Source organism: Dama dama, chromosome 4 (genome assembly GCF_033118175.1).
Source record: "Dama dama isolate Ldn47 chromosome 4, ASM3311817v1, whole genome shotgun sequence".
NCBI classification, from domain to species: Eukaryota; Metazoa; Chordata; class Mammalia; order Artiodactyla; family Cervidae; genus Dama; species Dama dama.
This window is the reverse complement of record NC_083684.1, coordinates 61,732,398-61,751,514: the sequence shown is the minus strand read 5'-3', so window position 1 is coordinate 61,751,514 and position 19,117 is coordinate 61,732,398. Positions and strand designations below refer to the sequence as shown.

Below are 19,117 nucleotides of genomic sequence, written 5' to 3'. Positions count from 1 at the left end.
CATCCAATCCCAGAGCAGACAAGAGAAGACAGGCGTGGCAGGCAGCCAATCCCAGAGAGGCAGCAAGAGGGCGGAGAGAGAAAGAGAGAGAGACGGGAGGAGAGAAGGAGAAGGAAGAGCAGGCTGAGACGGTGACAGGGAAGGACAACACAGGGTGGCCAGGGTCAGCGAGAGCCCAGAGAGGCCCACAGGGAGGGAGGGATGGGGGAGACCGGGGCAGGCAGCAGCCAGGGAAGACACGAGGCTCAGGGAGAGGGGAGTTGGGGTGGGGGGCAGATGAAAAGGGGGCCGCCCTGGGCCCAAGGCCGGTACCTGAGGAAGGCCTCCTCGGGGCTGGGCCCCAGGCCGGGCTGGGTGGCTGGGCTGTCGGAGAAGACGTCCACGAGGAGGTTGCCTGCACCCGAGGGGGCCGGGGGGGCCGCGGGGGGAGGGGCTGCCCGCAGCCCCAGGAGGTCGGCGGAGGGCGAGGGTGTGGACTGCGGGCAACGTGGAGGCAGGTGAGAAGGGGCTGGCCTGGCCGGGCCCAGCCGCCCCGCCCCCAGCCCAGCTCCCCGGGACTTACCACGGTGCTGGGGGTGGGCTCCACGCCCCCATTGATGTCGTGGCTGCTGGGGTCCCTCCTGCTGTCGTCCAGGGCGCTGCCGGCCCCCGGCCCCTTCTTGCGCTTCAGCTTGGCCAGGATGGACGACTCGCGCTCGGGGAAGGGTGGCATCTCCTCCAGCACCGTGGCCTGCAGGGTTCGGTCAGGGACGCGCGTCAGCACCGGTCTCCAGCAGGAGTGGAGGCAAGGCACAGGGGCGGGGCACGTGGGGACTGGGCTCTGACCAGGACGTCCGTGCTGGCCACCGAGCTGAGGGTGAGGTACTCGACGGCCCGCTGCTGGAGCTCCACGTCAGCGTTGCGTAGCTGGGAGCCGGCCCGCAGCACGCCCTGGATGGTGGCCTTGGTCTCCGGGAAGAGGTTGATGAACTTGATGTAGGTGGAGAGCAGCAGGGCCCGCGTGGCCACACTGCACAGGTGAAACTTGGAGTGCAGCAGGGAGAACTGCACCGGGGGGCTGCAAAGAGTGGGCAGATGTCGGTGGGCAGCCGGCTGCACCACCCTCTCCCAGTAGCCCCTGTGGGAGGTGCCGCCTCCCTCAGAGGGACCCTTCCCAGGACCCCAGGTGGGCCCTGGGCCCCCAAACCCCTCACCTGGAGCGGGGGTCCCCAGCAATCAGGTTCCCGAACTCCCCGAGGATGTAGCCGCCAACCTTCACCATGTTCTCATGGCAGGCGGGTGCCTGGAGCGCCTGCGGGCGGGAACAGTGGTGAGCAGCAGCATCCTGGCTCAGGAGCGCTCAGCATGTACCCGGCGCTCCACTGAGCCCTTGACTCCTATTAACTGCAGAAGCCTGGTGACTGCTGTGGTTGGGTTTACAGCTGGGGAAACTGAGGCACCGAGTAGTTAAGTGACTGAACTGAGCTGGGAATAAAATGGAGCTGAATGGGAACTCTTGTCTGGAGCGGAAAGAGCAGGAAGCTGGCGGAACTCAGGGACCAGTGACTACACACCGGGCATCCTGTGCCCTACTGACCCTCACACTGGCCCGTGGTGGCCCGGCCCCTCTGAGGATGAGGCCCGGGCCAGCTGGCCCCACAGCCCCAGCTATCCTGGCTCTGCCCTGATGCCCCATTGTGGGGTGAGACGGGGACGCTGACCTCGAAGACGGTCTTGGCAGCGTAGCCCTGCACGTCGTCGCGGTTGGTAACTATCTGCAGCACACGGTACCACACCTCCTCGCTCACGTAGTCGCCCGCGATGCGGATAAGGTTGAGGATGGTGTCCACGTACCAGCTGTAGTCCACGGCGTACTTCTCAGCCAGGATGGCCACCTTCAGGACCTACCAGCGGAGGGAAGGTTGGGCGTGCGTGTGTGTCCCAGGCAGGGGAACTGGGGTGTGGACTCGCCACATCTGGGCTCAGCATGTCCCCACCTGGAGGGGGGCCCCTCCTCCCTCAGGTCCCGGAGTCTGGGTGCCCGGCCCCTCCCAGGACTCACGATCTCTTCACGAATGGCGTAGTCGGCCGTCTCCAGGTACCGCAGCATCTCTGACACGATCTGCTTGGCATTGCTCCGGTCACACATGGCGTAGAGGAGGTCAGCCGCCCGCTGCCGCACGCTGACGTCCCGCTCCGTCTGAGGGAGGAGAGCGGGTAGGGTGCGTTCTAGGCTCCCTTCTGACCTGGGCTGGTCACCCAGGGCCGCTGGATCCCCGAGCAGCTCCGAGGGAGCAGAGAAGCCACAAGCCAGGTCAGTGTGGCCAGGATAGGCGCCCAGAGGTCGCACCTTGAGGGCGTTGATGACGGTGTCAATGTGCGTCTTGACCGCCTCGTGGGAGAACTCGGAGCTGGCCAGCGTGCACATGCTCTCCAGGGCCAGGTAGCGCAGGTTGGTCTCCCGGTGCTGCAGGAACTGGCCGAGCTGGTTACAGGCCCGAACCAGGAGGTTGGGCTCACTGCCGGTGCGAGAGGGAAGAGATGGGGGGCGGGGGCGGTGAAAACACACAGCTGATGTGAGCAGATGGAAGACTGGCCCCAGTCGACGCATCTTGCATCCCCCTCAGGACCCCACTCTGAGTTCCTGCCCTGTCCCAGTCACAACCATGCCCGGGGACCCAACACCTGGGCCGTCCAGCCCAGATATGGAGAGCCAGGAATTCTGCCCCGCAGAAGGGGCCCAGCGCCCGTGAGTCACGGCAACACCCCACAACCACATTGCCCTCCTACCTCGAAGTCATGTTCCCAGACCCCGTCCCCTAGGACCTGGGAGTCTGGCCCCCACAGGCACCTGTCATAGTGGATAATGAGGCTGATGGTCTCGAAGAGGATGGCATTCTTGGCGTTGGAGTGCTGGACCTTCTTGGACTTGGGCGGCTCCTGGGCCTTGTTGAGCACGGTCTCCAGGCACTCCACCAGTCGCCCCTTCACAGCCGCGTCCTCTGAGGAAACGGAGGGCACGCCCCGGGTTGAGCTCCCTGCAGGTAGGGCCCCCCAAGCCATGGCCCCCATCCTCCAGAGGAAGAGGGAGGGCCCAGCAGCTTCGGGCTGGTGTCTTAACTCCCCCAAGCCCTTCTGGGGCCCCCAGGCCACACAGGGAGGCTGACGGAGGACAGGACCGGACCCCAGACCTGGGCCCTCGCTCTGCTCTGTGCTGACTCTGCTGGGCCAGAGGCGGACCCCGGGAGCCCCCCCATCCCCCGCTGCAGCACCCAGGCCCTGTAGGAGTCTCACAGAGCAAAGACGGCACCAGGAACCCTCCCCAGAGACACCCCCAAGCCCGGCCCTTCCCAAGGAGGGGTCTGAGCGCCTGAGACAGTTGCTAACCAAGAGCTCACAAAATCCGGAGAACTGCAATTCCCTCGCCCGTGAGGTGACCCCAAGTGGACAGAACAGCTGGCAAATGTTCCAGCAAAGAATGCGGCACCAGATCTATCAGGAAATTCACGAGACAGAAAACCAGCTAAAGGACCCAGAGAGCGATCAGCCGAATCCAGAACGTTCGACACACCGCAACACAAAACTCTACTGTTGTTTACAAAACAGGCGGTGGGAGGTGCAACTATTCCAGGTGTGGGGCAAAAAATGACAAAGACATAATCATAGTTAATTTGCAGTCGTGGACTGCATTTTTTAAGCCCACCCTGGGCACACCCCAAAATTATGAGGCGGGGCCTGGGCTCTAGCTGTACCTTTTCTTAAGGGGTGAGCAAAGAAGCTCAGCTGGGAGAGCCTTCCCCAGGGACTCACGACAAAATTCATCCCTGGTTTCCCAGGCTGAAAAGGGCCTTCGGTTTCACGTACACTCTGCTACAGGGTGCAGACTGGCTGCGGAGATTCAGGGCCGCACACCAGCCACCATCCCCAGCAGGTGCTCAGCACCCTGGCTGAATCAAAGGGCACTGTTTCTCAAGCACCTACTATGTGCTGAGCACCTCAGCACAGGGTCCCTCAAACTGCCCTGTGAGGTCAGACACCCGAGGATCAGGACGTTCTGGAGGAGCCCGGCCCACATGAGAGGGAAGGGGTTACGTGCACAGACTCAGTGGTCAGGCTCTGCTCTTTTGTCGCTGCCCAGGGCCTGGAATCACTGCAGATGGTGATTGCAGCCATGAAATTAAAAGATGCTTACTCCTTGGAAGGAAAGTTATGACCGACCTAGACAGCATAGTAAAAAGCAGAGACATTACTTTGCCAACAAAGGTCCGTTTAGTCAAGGCTATGGTTTTTCCAGTAGTCATGGATTGATGTGAGAGTTGGACTATAAAGAGAGCTGAGCGCCGAAGAATTGATGCTTTTGAACTGTGGTGTTGGAGAAGACTCTTGAGAGTCCCTTGAACTGAAAGGAGATCCAACCTGTCCATCCTAAAGGAGGATCAGTCCTGGGTGTTCATTGGAAGGACTGATGTTGAAGCTGAAACTCCAATACTTTGGCCACCTGATGTGAAGAGCTGACTCATTTGAAAAGACCCTGATGCTGGGAAAGATTGAAGGCAGGAGGAGAAGGGAACGACAGAGGATGAGATGGTTGGATGGCATCACCGACTCAATGGACATGAGTTTGAGTAAACTCCGGGGGTTGGTGATGGACAGGGAGGCCTGGTGTGCTGCAGCCCATGGGGTCGGAAAGAGTCGGACACGACTGAGTGACTGAACTGAACTGAACTGAGGGCCTGGAAAGATGCCTCATCTCTAAGCCTCCGTTTCTGAGACAGCTGCCCCCCACCAGTTCTGCAGGAGGCGGCTGGACACCCTGGCACAGCACCTGCTCACTGCAGGCCCTTCGTCCACACCAGCGCTCATGACCACGAGCACTGAGGGCATGAAAACCCCTAACAGAGCTACGCTGACTCCTACCACACAGCTTGGAGTTACCCCTTGATGTGCTGGGTGGCCTTGGGCAAGGCCCCCCTCTCCAAGCCTCGGTCTCCTCATCTGTAAGAGAGGTAACAGAGCCCCGATGTTCCGAGCAGGGGCATGAGTCTGGCTTTACAGGGCCCCTGGGCCATGGCAGGGGAATCAACAGCGATCTGTCCGTTCCCTGTGCTGGGGGGAGCACTCCCTGCTGCAGGTGACCCACCACCCCGGCCCCTCACTGCCTCAACAACATACTGGTCCCAGAGCCTGAGTGGGCCGTGGGCTCGGCACTGCCCCCACTGTGGCCTTGGATTAGGGGCTGGAGGCACCAGGCCAGCCTCCGGGAAATTGACACAGACCCCTGGCGCCCCGCCCCCTGGCCAGCCTTGGAGTCGGGGGACTCCAGGCCCCAGCCCGTGCGGGCTTGTTGGTACCTGGTGGCGGGTAGCACTGCAGCAGCCGCAGGAGCTTCACAGAGAGCCAGGGCGCCGGCACGAAGTAGTAGGTGTAATCCTGGAGGTCAGTGGAGGCCGAGGAGACGATCTGGGGGCAGAGAGGGGTGGGCAGAGGCAGGGGAACGGGGAGGGGCAGCTGTCACAACGTGACCTTTATGGAGCAGAAACTGGAGGCTCAGGGAGGGTGGTGAGGAAGCCTCAGGGACACAGAGTGTGACCGGGTGGATCTAAGCCCAAGCTAGGACTGGTCAATCTTTCCAAGTAAAGCTGGTGATAGGTAGGCAGGGAATGTTGGCCAATCCGATCCCCTTCTGTGAACTCCTGATGCCAGCTCGGCACCTCACAACACCCTGGGCCGCCTCCACTAGCAGCTGGACCTCACCAGCTCCCTAGAGCAGGCTCCCTTGTGGCTCTCCCCCAACTCCGGAAGCTCCTCAGGAGCAGGAACTGAGTCTGACCCTTTCCTGGGTCCCTGGGCCTACTACACAGTCAGACAAGAGAAGGGCTCAGCGAAGGGGTGGGGGAATTAGTGAAAGAGCGTGTGACTTTATCGTCCTCACGGCAAACTCCTATGCAACCGTGAAAATCCCTTCTCCAGGAAGCAAGCCTCATCCTGCTCTGAGCCCCCTCCATGACAGTAGTTGCCCCCCCTCCACTGTCTGTGTCTCTCCTACCAAGCGTGGCCCACAGGAGTATCTGAATGTGTGGTGAAGGAATGAAAAACATGGTTGAACGAATGAGCTAATGTTTTGTTTTGTTTGATTGAGAACCCAGGCCTCTCTTTACCTGCTCAGGAAATGTTTCTATTTACTCCAAGTTTCAACTCAGGCAAGGATCACCTCTACCAGGAAGCCTTCCTGGACTTCTAGGCTGGGTAGAGTGCTTTCTTTGGGGGCCTACAACGTCCTTGCTATCTCCATGACCACACACACTGTCCCTTGTATGATAATCTGTGCCTGAGTTGGTCTGTCCTGCAACGCATCCCTCCTCCGAACAGGAGAGGAAGCCCCTGAAGGCAGGCTTGGGTCTCACTCACCTGTGTCTCCAGTGTCAGCCCGCACAGAGCTGAGCATAGAAGCAGCCTCGGGGCATGTGCCCAGGAGGGAAAGAAAGATGCATGAGAAGGAAAAGCAGGAGAAGCAGCAGGAGGAAACAAGAGGGCACAAGAGGGAGGGAGGCAGGAGAGCAACCTCCCTTGCTGGGAGCTCCCAGTGCCCTGGGCGCTGTGCTCACATGCTATCCAGGTTAACTCACAGCAGCTATGCTGTGAGACAGGCACCTGGAATCACCCCCTTCAAGCAGATGAGGCCAACGAGGCCCAGAGAGGTGATGCCACTTGCCTAGGGCCCCATAGCCAGGAAGTGGCCAAGCAGGGATGAACTTAGCTCTGAGCCTGCGTTCTTAACCGCCGGGCTGGGTGGTCTCTCAGGGAGCATGAGGGGGACTAGAGGGGTGCCCAGGGAACAGGCACACCAGGGCCACCTTCCCGCAGTCGGCGTGGATACCACACCTACCCGGCTCAGGCGAGACACGGCCAGGGAGACGCACGTCTTGAAGTCATCCGGGTTCTTCTTGCAGAGACAAGTGATGAGGCTGACAGCGGCTGTGACCACGCCCTGTAGGGGCAGGAGAGAGGCAGGTCAGGGCCCCAGGGGACTGGGGCATCGGCGGAGGGGACAGAGGTCCGAGTCTCTACGCTGGCTGGGCAGGCGCTGGGACGTGGGGGAAACTCTGGGTGTCAGAAACAGAGGCTGGATTTTTTTCTGAGGGGTGGGGTGAGTGATGGATGCTGGGGACACTGGACAGGACCCCTGAGCGGCCAGGTGGGGGTCGGGGCCATGCAGGGCGTGCCCAGGGTGGGCTGGGTCTTGGGGGCAGGGGCCTTACCATGTGCTGGTCGTTGAGCAGGTGCACCACGCGGGCCGTCCACTCGCCCATGGGCACCAGGTCGGGCGAGGCCTTGTAGAGCCGCAGCAGGCACAGGGCCGCGCTCTGCTTCACGCTGTCCATGCTGTCCCTGTGGGGGCACAGAGTGGGGTGGGGGTGGGGGTCAGTGCGACCCCAGCCCTGCACACCGCCCTCCTCCTCTCACTTCTCCCAGGAAGGGTGTCCAGCAAGAGGTGGCAAGAACCTGGTGGACCCAGGAACGCATCTGGTGCTGCCGTCACGGCCCACCGGGCCCCCAATTCTTCCTCTGCAAAATGGGTTGCATCTTAGTAACCTCATGGGGTCACAGGCAGGGCAGGCGTGGCTCTGCACCTTCACTCAGCTGCTGTCTGCTCATCTGAGCACCGCCTGGGCACCGGGCACCCGTCGGCACTGCGGACTGCGTGTGCATGCTCAGCAGCTCAGTCGTGTCTGACTCTTTGCAACTCTGTGCACTGTAGCCCGCCAGACTCCTCTGTCCGTGGGATTTTCCGGGCAAGAATACTGGACAGATTGGTGGACAAATTGGTCCAAAGTGTGTCCTCAGAGAGCTTATGTTCTTGCCAGGGCAGCCCCACCCTACAACAGATGCCGTCGGGGTTCAGTAGCTTCCTCCAGGGCCGGCGAGCGCAGGAGCTCTGGGGACGGTGTTTAGGACAAAAGCCTCACTGATGCGACACCAGGTGAACAGAAAACCGAGAGAAAACACTAAAAATCTACACAGATGTTCCCGGCAGAGTGAAGAGCCTGTGGAGGCCCGGAGGCAGGTGGGCCTGCGTGTGGGAGGAGCTCAGAGGAGGCTTGGCGCCCCCTACAGTCTCTAGGCTATCTGAATCTCAGGATCAAGCTTTCACTGATTCTTGTATATTCTTAGCTGTCATCTGTTCAAACACTGCCTGTTACGATTCTCTTCCTTTTCTCCTTCTAGAACTCTGAATGGTGTTGTTAGACTTTATCTCCCTTGACTCCTAGCCTCTCTTCTTTTTTTTTTTTCAACCCCCAACACCCCAGGGGCAACAACACCCAAAGGCCGCTTGCAGTGCGAGGAAGCTCTCAAAGGGGGAGACCAACCACGGAGGCACAGCAGGCCAGGGGCCTGGGCGTGAGCTCGAATCCCCTTCTCCCCTCTCACGTCCTAGCCTCTCTTAAATTTTTCCATCTCTTTGCTTCTCTGGGCTGCATTCTGATTAACATGTCTCTATTTACAATCCTTGCTTTAGTTCTGTCTACTCTGCTGCTAAACTAAACCACTTATTTTCTTTATGAAAACTCTCAGTTCTATTTTTGGCTGTATCACGTGGCTTGTGAGATCTTAGTTCCCCGACCAGGGATTGAACCTCGGCCCTCGGCAGTGACAATGCTGAGTCCTAGCCACTGGACCACCACAGAATTCCTTGAAAACTCCAATTCAACTCTTATTTTCTGTTTTCTTTTTGCTGGCTCTCCTTCATGGTGCCTTGCAGCCTGCATTTAGTGATTTTCGACTGTGAGCTTCTCATGTAACCTGGAGCTTCATCTAGGGAAGTCATAGAGGCTTGTGGTGAAGGTGGCTTTCTCCAGAAAAGACTTGTTTGCGTCTGTCAGGCACTAGCAGGTGGGTAGGGTACAAGCAGTATGTATCTCTTTAAACTAAACTTCGCTTACGGATCTATGGATCACCCAAGAGGGAAAATCAGGCTGAAAACCAGAGTTGTGGCCTGTTCCATGCCAAGACTCAAAAGGGGTAACTCTGCCTATCGTCCCTAAGGGGATTTATTTCTAGGTCACCCTCACTTTGAAGTGTGGCCTTTGGAGCCTCTGCTTGAACAAGCTTTGTCTTCTATTCCCAGAGGCTGCAGGGCCCCAAAACCAATACCCTGCTTCACCCAGTTCAGCAAATGCCCTAAGCAAAATCCAGCTCAAAACACCAACAGTTTTACCTGCTCAAAACACACCAATTGCTTCTCATTTTGATCAGAAGAAAATCCAAACACCACCATGGAAAAACCCAAGCAAGCTTTTTGGCCAACCCAATACAAAGCTCATGCCTATCCCAGGGCCTTTGCACTTACTGCTCCTCTTGCTTGGAACACTTTCTCCGATACTTCTGACTGACTGTCTTCTCCTCATCATTCCAGTCTCCAATTACACGGCACCTCCATGCAGACACCCTCCCTGATGAGTCTGATTTAAGTAGCCATCCCCCCACGCTGCCACCTGTTTTGTTTTCTTCAGTGTAGCTGTCACTGTCTGAACTCAACTCACTTCTCTGCCTATGCGTTTGCTCTTTGGAGCCCCTCTCAGATGCCAGCTCCCTGAGGGTGGGGACAACTGTTCCCCCAGCTCCCTCCTGCCTCCCAACGCCCAGAACAGAGCCAGGGACTTTGCAGGTGCTCAAGAAACAGTTGCTCAACGCCCTCCTGATTGAGAAAGATCACAGGCTGATCATTGCCCTTCATGCCTTTCCCTTTTTCACAGCCAACTCCTCCTCCTCACCCAGGTCTCAACCTAATGCCACTTCCTCTGAGAAGCCCTCCGACCCACAGCCTAGTGCAGATGCTCCCACTAAACGCCCTTAGGCTCCTGTGCCCCACAGCAGGGTTCTGAGAGAAAGTAATATGTTTCATCCTGCAATTATTCAATCAATGTTCATCCCCCACCTTTGGACCGTGAACACTGGGAGGATGATGACCGTGTCTGCCTCTGGTCATGGCTACATCCCCAGCAACGAGCAAGGTGCCTCACACATAGACGTTCAATACATGATTGTCGAATGAATGAATGGAGAAGGGGCAAAAGTTCTGGAAGGCTGTCACCGACATGATTTAAGGTCATTGCCTCTTCTTCACCAGATGTTAAAGGTCAATCAGAAATTTTGCAAGTTTTATCACATTCAGTGATAGCCCCTTCATTCCTGTGAGCAAAAAGTCATTTAATTCATTTTGCAGGATGGCTACCCACTCTAGTATCCTTGTTGGAGAATTCCACGGACAGAGGAGCCTGGCGGGCTACAGTCCACAGGGTCGGAAAGAGTCGGACATGACTGAGCAACTAACACTATCATTATATTTATTTCCAGTGTTTCTCATTATTAGATCTGTGCTTCCTATTATTTTTATAAAAAGGTTATTTCACTTCCTTTGTATTGGTTTATCTTATACCATATGGTAACCAAGGTTGTATGAGAGTCAAAGGAAAATGCCTAAGAAACTCTACAAGCCTTTCAATTGCTTCTTATTTGGGACAATACATTTTTCTAGTTCTTAGCAAGAATAGTAAGTTATTAATAAATAGTGACAAATTTCCACTTTTTTTTAATGTACTTTTGACCTTATTTTTTCTTATGGTACATAAACAATAATTTATAAATATGAAAAAGAAAAGGTCCATTAGACAGACATCTCACTGGCTTTGTTGGGGAGCTGGCTTACAGGGCCGAGTCGGATTGGTGAGATGACAGGAGACACCCACGGGGCTGTCACCACGCCCAGCGTAATCCCCATGCCCCAGCTGGGAGACCTCGGGCAGGTGACACCACCTCTCTGACCCTCAAACTGGGCTGGGTCTTGTCTAGCCCACCCCCCCAGCTGGGTCCCCAGCACCTCACCCGGCCACCAAGATGCGAGGGATGTCAGCGGCAAAGGCCTCGCCCATCTCGCGGCTGCCCACGTTGGCGATGCAGTGCAGGGCCAGGCACATGAAGGTGGGGTTGCGGCTGGCCAGGTCGTTCTTGATGGCGTTGTTGATGAGCCGGATCAGCTCGGAGTTGGAGTTCACCAGCACCGAGATGAACAGGTAACCCTGGGTGGCGCAAAGGAGGTGGGGGGCTTGGGGCCTTGTGGCTAACTGACCCAGAGTCCACACCCCCAGCCCCTCCCAACTCAGACCCAGGGGTCCAGGCCCCCAGCCCCTCCTCCCTCAGACCCAGGGGTCCAGACCCCAGCCCCTCCTCCCAAGACCTACAATCTGCTTCTCCGTGTACTTGTTGGAGCTCAGCAGGTTCACGGCCTCCATGTGCCCAAAGTCGATGTCGTGGCCAAGCAGGAAGATGAAGAGCAGTTTACACACGTACTTTTTCTTGCTGTAGCCGTCCAAGGCTTTGTCCCCTGGGGTCACAGGAAGGAGGACAGGGTGGCAAAAGTGAGGAAGGATCATACTTACAAGTCTTGGGTATTCCAGCTCCCAGTCCACTCCTCCCACAGACCCAGGAGATGAGCTCCCAGCCTACCCTTGAACTTGGAGCGGATGTTGGCCAGTTCCTTGTTGATTCTCTTAATCTCTGCCTCCTTGCTCTTACCTGGGAAGGAGAAGGCAGGGCAGGTGAGGAGGGTCCCGAGAGGGGAGCTGCCTGCCCTCACTTTCCGGGGCCAGGACCCTCCCAGGTGGAAGGGCAGATCCTCTCTATGCTGGGGTCCCAGTCTAGGGGCTGAAGTCAGGCCTGGGACTCCATCTCTATATGGGAGCTTCAGGGAACCGAGAACCTGCGCTCAGGGGTCCCTACCACCCAGGGGAAAAGCCTGGCACACACTCTGGAGCAATCCCTGACCCCCTCCCTTCTTCCTCCTCCTGTTGCCATCGCATCCATGGCTCTGCACCAGCCCCCAGTTGAAATAAGCCCCTGGTAGAGAATGTGTGATGAATGAATGAGTGAAGAGATCGGCTGCCCTCAGGCTGGCCCCGAGGGCCCTCAACCCCACATCCCCGCTGAGCTCAGCACCCCCTGAAAACCTCCTCTGCCCTCAGCGCCCCAATTGTACTTGCTCACCAGGCCTTCTGTCCTGAGCTCCATGCTGCCCTCCCCTGCCGCCACCTGGTTCCTTCTCACAACCTGCCAGTTCTCTCCATACCCCATCCCACCCCCGAAGCCTGGCCCACAGACCCACTTCTTCCCTCCCCCCTACACGTCTGTCTGCAACGTCCCTACTCTTCTGCCGAGATCCACCCAGAGGCGGACTCGAGAGGGCCTCCCCGGGCCCCGCGAGCCTCTGTGCTCCTTGATGCCTGGGAGTCCCCATCGGACCACGATCCGACTGGACAGTGACCCGGTCTCGGCTGCCCTCACTGCTGGCTGTGTCCCTCCTCCAGCTTCCCAGTTCCACTTGAGCCAGACTTCACCATCTCACCCTTGACAGGCTTCACCGCTCACTCAGCTCCTCCGAGCAGAGAAACCTAGGTGTCTTCACCCCCTCACTCGTCGACACATCCTCTTTGTTCGACCTTTAGAACCCGAGCCCAGGCAACCTCCACCATGACCATCTTGTCCAGACCCCATGCCCACCCACCTGGATCACTGCAGCAGCCTCCCTGCCTCCCAGGGCAGGGACTCTACCCCGGGGCTAGCAAGCTCTGGTCACCCTCACATCTCGCTGTGTCCGGCCTGGCAGGCCTCCGCCAGTTCCAGGGCCACTCCACACGCCCTCCCACCTCCAGGGCCTTTGCACCTGCTATGCCCATCTGTCCAATTCTCTTCTTGTCATTTGGGTCTCAGCTCTTGTCACCTCCTCCACGCGGCCTTTCCTGGCCAGTTCTTTAAAGGCAATGCTTTATTCTTCAGTTTCCTCATTTTAAAAAATGTCCTCCCTGGCACATGTCACATTGCATAACCATTTCTCTCTACTGTCAAATCTCGGCTCCCCCTTCATTACAAGCCATCATGAGGGAGTTGCTAGAACAGTGCCCAGCATACAGCAGGTTCTTAATAGATGTCTGGTCAGGACTTCCCTGGTGGTCTAGTGGTCAAGGCTCCAAACTCCCAATGCAGGGGGCCTGGGTTCGGTCCCTGGTCAGGGAACTAGATCCCACATGCTGCAACTAAGACCCGGTACAGTCAAATAAATAAAAATAAATATTATAAACAATAAAAATAAATGGCTAGTCATCTGAAGGGTGGAGACTGCTCTGACCCATGGCTTGCGCCCAGGCAACTAGGAGGTTAAAATGAATAAATGAATAAATGAGCACGTAAGAGTATGTCCTCTCCTTCTCTTTAGAAATCCTGCCTCACCAACTACTCCCAACTTCCAGGGAAGCTCCCATAAGCCCCACTTCAGCTATCAACTCCTTCAGGAAGCCCCCTTTGATTAGCACCTCCTGATCAGTTCTAAGCAGATGCTAGAGCTGCCTTGTCCAATATGGCAGCTGTCGGCCAGGCAGCTCTTGAGCACCTGAAAGGTGCCTGTTCTCAAATGAAATGAGTGACAAAAACACATTTAGAAGACTCAGTGTGGGGGGTAAAAAGGAATGTAAACTATCTCATTACAAAGTTTAAAATATTAATTATTGGTTGTTGTTCAGTTGCTAAGTTGTATCCGACTCTTTACAACCCCATGGACTGCAGCACACCAGGCTCCCCTGTCCTTCACTATCTCCGGAAGTTTGCTCACACTCATGTCCATTGAGTTGGTGATGCCATCCAACCATCTCATCCTCTGCCATCCCCTTCTTCTCCTGCCCTCAATCTTTCCCAATATCAGGGTCTTTTCTAATGAGTCGGCTCTTCACATCAGTTGGCCAAAGTGCTGGTGCTTCAGCTTCAGCATCAGTCCTTCCAAGTAATATTCAGGGTTGATTTCCTTGAGGATTGACTGGTTTGATCTCCTTGCAGTTCAAGGGGCTCTTCTCAAGTCTTCTTCAGCAGCACAATTCAAAATCATCAATTCTTCGGAGCTCAACCTTCTTTATGGTCCAACTCTCACATCCATACATGACTATTGGAAAAACCACAGCTTTGACTAGACCAGCTTTTCTCAGCTAAGTGATGTCTCTGCTTTTTAATACTGATATTTAGTTTTGCCATAGCTTTTCTTTCAAGGAGCAAGTGTCTTTTAATTTCATGGCTACAATCACTGTCTGTAGTGATTTTGGAGCCCAAGAAAAAATCTGCCACTGCTTCCATTTTTTCCCCTTCTATTTGCCATGAAGGGATGCGACCGGACACCATGATCTTAGTTTTTTGAATGGTGATTTTTAAGCCAGCTTTTTCACTCTCCTCTTTCACCCTCATCAAGAGGGTCTTTAGTTCCTCTTCACGTTCTGCCATTAGGGTGGTTTTAAATGAAAAAAAAAAAATCTAAATACTGATTACTTGTGGAATTGATGCTTTCAAATTGTGGTGCTGGAGAAGACTCTTGAGAGTCCCGTGGACAGCACAGAGATCAAAGCAGTCAATCCTAAAGGAAATCAATCCTGAATATTCATTGGAGGGACTGATGCTGAAACTGAAGTTCCAATACTCTGGGTACTTGATGTGATGAGCTGACTCACTGGAAAAGACTGTTGCTGGGAAAGACTGAGGGCAGTAGAAGGGGGTGACAGTGGATGAGATGGTTGGATGGCATCACAGACCCGACATGAATTTCAGCAAATTCCAGAAGACAGTGGAGGACAAAGAAGCCTGGCATGCTGCAGTCCATGGGGCTGCAAAGAGTCGGACACAACTGAGTGCCTAAGTGTATCAAGTTACATAAATACATTAAAATTAATTTGGCCCATTCCTTTCTGCTTTTTAACAAAAATGTGGCTCCTGAGGAAGTTGAAAGCCACACATGCGGCTCACACTCTGGGTAGGACTGCTCTCAGGCTTTCCCCAGGCTCCCCACACTGCCCGGGCCAGCGCTGCTGTGGTGTCTAGGTCTGCCCCGTCCCCAGACCACACTGGGAACCACCTGAGGGCGAGCGTGGGTCACTTTTCTAGTAATGACTCCACGTTTCACAGGCTTACTGAGTGGCTGAGCTCAGGAAAGACAAGACGATGTGAAAAAATACAAAGTGCCTGAAGAGGTACAGTGACCCGCTCCCAGTCCTCAGGGAGGGAGGAGGGTCTTTGGGACCCAGGTGATGAAGGGCCAGTATCTCCGTGATGAGGTTGAACCGGCCCGTGTGGCCCCAGAGCCCATCTGATGCTTCATTTATTAATTACACGTTTCCTGAGCCCTGCGGGGCAGGCTGGGGGGGGGGGGGGTGGTGGGGGGGGGGGGGCCACGCCGGCCCCTGGGACTACAGAGATCCGGCACTTCTGAGCCTCCCCCAGGGCCTCCGGGCCTGGTGGGGCGCAGGCTGCAAACCTCCTGCTCACACCTGAGCAAGGTATGCGTGGATGGAGGTCACGGGGCCAGCCCTGGGGCCTTGCTGGTGGCTGCCGAGAGGAGTGGACATTTGAGGAGGGCTGTGAAAGATGAGGCGAGTTCAGGCGCAGTTCACCAGGGAGAACTAAGCCACGCTGCTGAGTGCCCAGGGGAGGGTGGCCTGGGCGTCAGGACAGCGCCTCCCCTGGGGGCGGGGCAGGGGCGGGAACGGCACCCGCGCAGGGCGGGGCCTCGCATGTGGTGCGCATGCTCCATTCATTCTTCCCAACGTGGAACACTCACTCTAATGAGTTGTCTTAAAGCTTTTCTGTAGGAACCAGAAAAGGAAAAAAAAAACAAACAAACAGTTTTTATAAATGGACCACATACCACATGGTGGCTGCCTAACCTTTACCACAGGTAAATGGAAATCTGAATCGTAATTACATTTTCGACACTAGAGCCCTGGCTTTTGCTTACACATCTATTAAAAGCTTCAAGAAGCAGACAAAACTAACCGAGGGTGTTGGATGACTGAGCAGTGAGCAGGGGGTGCTGGGGAGCTGGGGATGTTTGTTCCTGCATCTGGGGGCCAGTTACACAGCTGTGTTCAGCTGGGGAAAATTTATCAGATTTTGATGAATTTTGTTTTCATCAAAATTCATCACTTCTGATCTGTGAGCTTTTTCATAGATATACTATATATATGTGTAAGTGAATATATAAATATATTTGTATAGGAATATATATTAACACGTTTTTATAGTTAAGTGTATCAATGACATAGAATAGAATGTCAAACAGATGAGGAAAATTTAAAGAATATTCAGGAATTCCTTGGGACTTCCCTGGTGGTCCAGTGGCTTAGACTCCACGCTCCCAACACAGAGGGACCGGGTTCTATACCTGGTCAGGGAACTAGACCCTGCTGGCCTCAACTAAAGCTCCTATGTGCTGCAAGTAAGACCCAGCACAGCCAAATAAATAAACATTAAGGGACTTAACCCACGGTCCAGTGGTTAAGAATCCACCTTCCAATGCAGATGACATGGGTTCAATTTCTGGTCAGGGAACTAAGAACCAACATGCAGCAGAGCAACTAAGCCCACCCCAAAGCCTGCAGGCCACAACTAAGACCCAGTGCAGCCAAATAAATAAATAAAATTAAAAAAAAAAAAAATTTATGGTAGTCAGCTGAGTGAATTATTCAATTATGCTATAGTTGGACATTTCACTCCTTTAATAAAAAATACTAAAAAAAAAAAAATACTAGTGGCTGCTACGTGTAAAAATTAAAAATAAACTTTTAAAAGTCTTTAAATTGTCCACATCTATTTGATATTGTCTTCTGGATCACCAATATACTTCCCTATAAAAAAGAATTCACAGAAATTACAAAGCATCAGATCTCCCAACAGAGAATGCTCTCTGGCCCTGAGCAAGGGCATTCTGGCAGAGCACATAACCTCTGCAAATATCTAGTGCCCACCTCCCCTTATTTCTGCTTGGTGCATTTCAGCAAATATCTAGTGCCCGGGTGCCCAGAGACAGCACCTGGGTGCTGCTGAGGGTAACGCATGGGAGAAAGGGGCTATAGGCAGCTGTAACAGAACTGGGCTGCTGGAAGAAATTTTTCATCACTCAGGGCTAGCCTGCAACAGAAGGTGAGCTCCCTGTCACAGGAGGCATGTAAGCACTTCAGGGTGTTTTTTAAAGATTCCTTTATCCTCAAATATTCCCTGGGTCAGGCTCAGGGATGTCATACCTGCTCTGCCCTGGGGATGCTCCCTGATTGGAGGAGAGGCTGATAGATGTAACGTGGAAAACTTTGACAGAGGCAAACACAGTGAGGGCTGGGAGCCTAGAATCATATAGGAGGAAGAAAGCTTCCTGGTATCCAGCTCCTGGGATACTTTTTTTTTTTTTTGGTGGCCGCACAGCAGAGCATGCAGGATCTTAGCTCCCTGACAAGGGATTGAACCCGTGCCCCCTGCAGGGGAAGTGTGGAGCCCTAACCACTGGACTGCCAGGGAATCCCACCCCTGGGATTTGAGGCTCAATGGACGAGGCTGAAATGCACCAAGCAGAAATAAGGGGAGGTGTGCTTGGGGTACGAAGGTCAGCTTGTGTGAAAACCGGGGGGCTAGCACAGCAGGTAGGGGTAGACTGTGGGATTCCCTGTGGGTGTTGGGGAGCCATGGGATGGCAGGGGCCTCTTCTGCCCGCAGCTGTTCCCGTGAGGGCCATGCAGGAGGGAAGGAGGCCACCGTCTGGCTACAGGCCAGGGCAGGTGATTGCTGAACACTCCAGATGTACCAGGGGACTCCTGGCTGGGGGAGCTGCAGCTTCCCTGAACATGGTAACCGGGGGCATCGGGGTGCGCCTGTCACTGCCATCAAAGGGACCCTCACCAACCCTGACTGCCGTGAAGGGACTGTCACGCTTTCATATCAGTCAGGTAACCCAGGCACTGTCCGGCGCCTCACTGCCAGGCCCTTCAGGAGCCTTCCAGACAACTGCTGTTTACAGCACAAAGGAACAAATGTTTCTCTCTACTAGGATGCGCCCTGCTGTCTCCCACACAAGTCCGGACAGCCCGGAGTCCTCAAAGAGGGTTCTGGGAGATGAGACTGTTGTTGACACTGGATCCCTGTGAAGTTCACGACCTGCTGTCCCTGCTGCGTCCGCTAGGGGAGCCACTGGCCACACGCGGCCACTGGCACTCCAAATATGGCTGGTGCCTCTGAGGGACTGGATTCCTAATTGACTTGTAATAAGTTAAAAATTAAAAACTGATCCTCCACTCAGTTACCAGAAAAGTATGTTTGGAACGATTTGGACCCTCTTGTGAAGCTTCTTTCTAACTACAAGTTTTATGAACTATTCAGACAGAGCAAGTTATTTCCAATGAAAATGGAGCTTCCGAGTGGAGAAAGGAACATAAACTGTCTCATTAATCATTGAAAAAATATCGATTACACATTCAGATAATATTTGGGCCATCCCGGGGTAAAGGAAATAAAACATGTTAAAGTTAATTTCCCCGGTTTTACTTTTTTCATGTGACTCCTGGAAAATTTAAATGTCTGTATGTGGAAGGACCTCGAGATTGTCATATTAAGTGAAGTAACAAATATATGAGGAAGGCAAGTATCAGATGATATCACTTATCTGTGGAATCTAAAAAAATGATACAAATGAACTTCTTTATGGAACAGAAACAGACTCACAGACATAAAAAACAAATTTAAGGTTACCAAAGGGGATAGCTGGGAAGTTGGGAGGGATAAATTAGGAGTTTGGGATTAACATATACACACTACTATACATAAGAGATAAAGAAGAACCTACTGTATACCACAGGGAACTATACTCAAAATCTCATAATATCCTAAAATGGAAAAGAACCTTAAAAAGGATATGTGTGTGTGTGTGTGTGTATGTATGTATAAACTCAATTAAAAAACTGAGATATAGTTAATTTCCGACTCATTGGAAAAGACTCTGATGCTAGGAAAGATTGAAGGCAAAAGGAGAAGTAGGGGGCAGAGGATGAGATGGTTAGACAGCATCACTGACTCAGTTCAGTCAGTCAGTTCAGTCGCTCAGTTGTGTGGGACTCTTTGCGACCCCATGGACTGAACAACAACAACTTAAAAAAAAATGTACATATGTGGATTGCCACATGAAAGCCCCAGGTTAGATGTTATCAAAGTCCTCAACTTCCCCTAGAGAGAATTTTCTCCTTGAGCAACCAAGTCACACCTTGTCATTCCCCAGCTTGAGCTCAGCTGCAAA

General features: G+C 54.2%; 1 protein-coding gene across 1 annotated transcript in view; it reads right to left on the bottom strand.

Annotated features, from left to right (window-relative positions):
* Positions 1-19,117, bottom strand: part of AP2A1 (adaptor related protein complex 2 subunit alpha 1) — a 28,343-nt gene that overhangs the window by 3,550 nt on the left and 5,676 nt on the right. Inside the window, exons 2-15 of the mRNA XM_061139874.1 lie at positions 11,485-11,553; positions 11,220-11,362; positions 10,864-11,057; positions 7,239-7,368; positions 6,866-6,967; positions 5,331-5,439; positions 2,831-2,981; positions 2,330-2,498; positions 2,042-2,179; positions 1,701-1,883; positions 1,194-1,291; positions 826-1,057; positions 563-730; positions 313-476 (exon numbers count right to left, since the gene is read on the bottom strand). Of these exons, the coding sequence (XP_060995857.1) occupies positions 313-476; positions 563-730; positions 826-1,057; positions 1,194-1,291; positions 1,701-1,883; positions 2,042-2,179; positions 2,330-2,498; positions 2,831-2,981; positions 5,331-5,439; positions 6,866-6,967; positions 7,239-7,368; positions 10,864-11,057; positions 11,220-11,362; positions 11,485-11,553 (2,050 nt within the window). The remainder of the gene's footprint in view (positions 1-312; positions 477-562; positions 731-825; positions 1,058-1,193; positions 1,292-1,700; positions 1,884-2,041; positions 2,180-2,329; positions 2,499-2,830; positions 2,982-5,330; positions 5,440-6,865; positions 6,968-7,238; positions 7,369-10,863; positions 11,058-11,219; positions 11,363-11,484; positions 11,554-19,117) is intronic.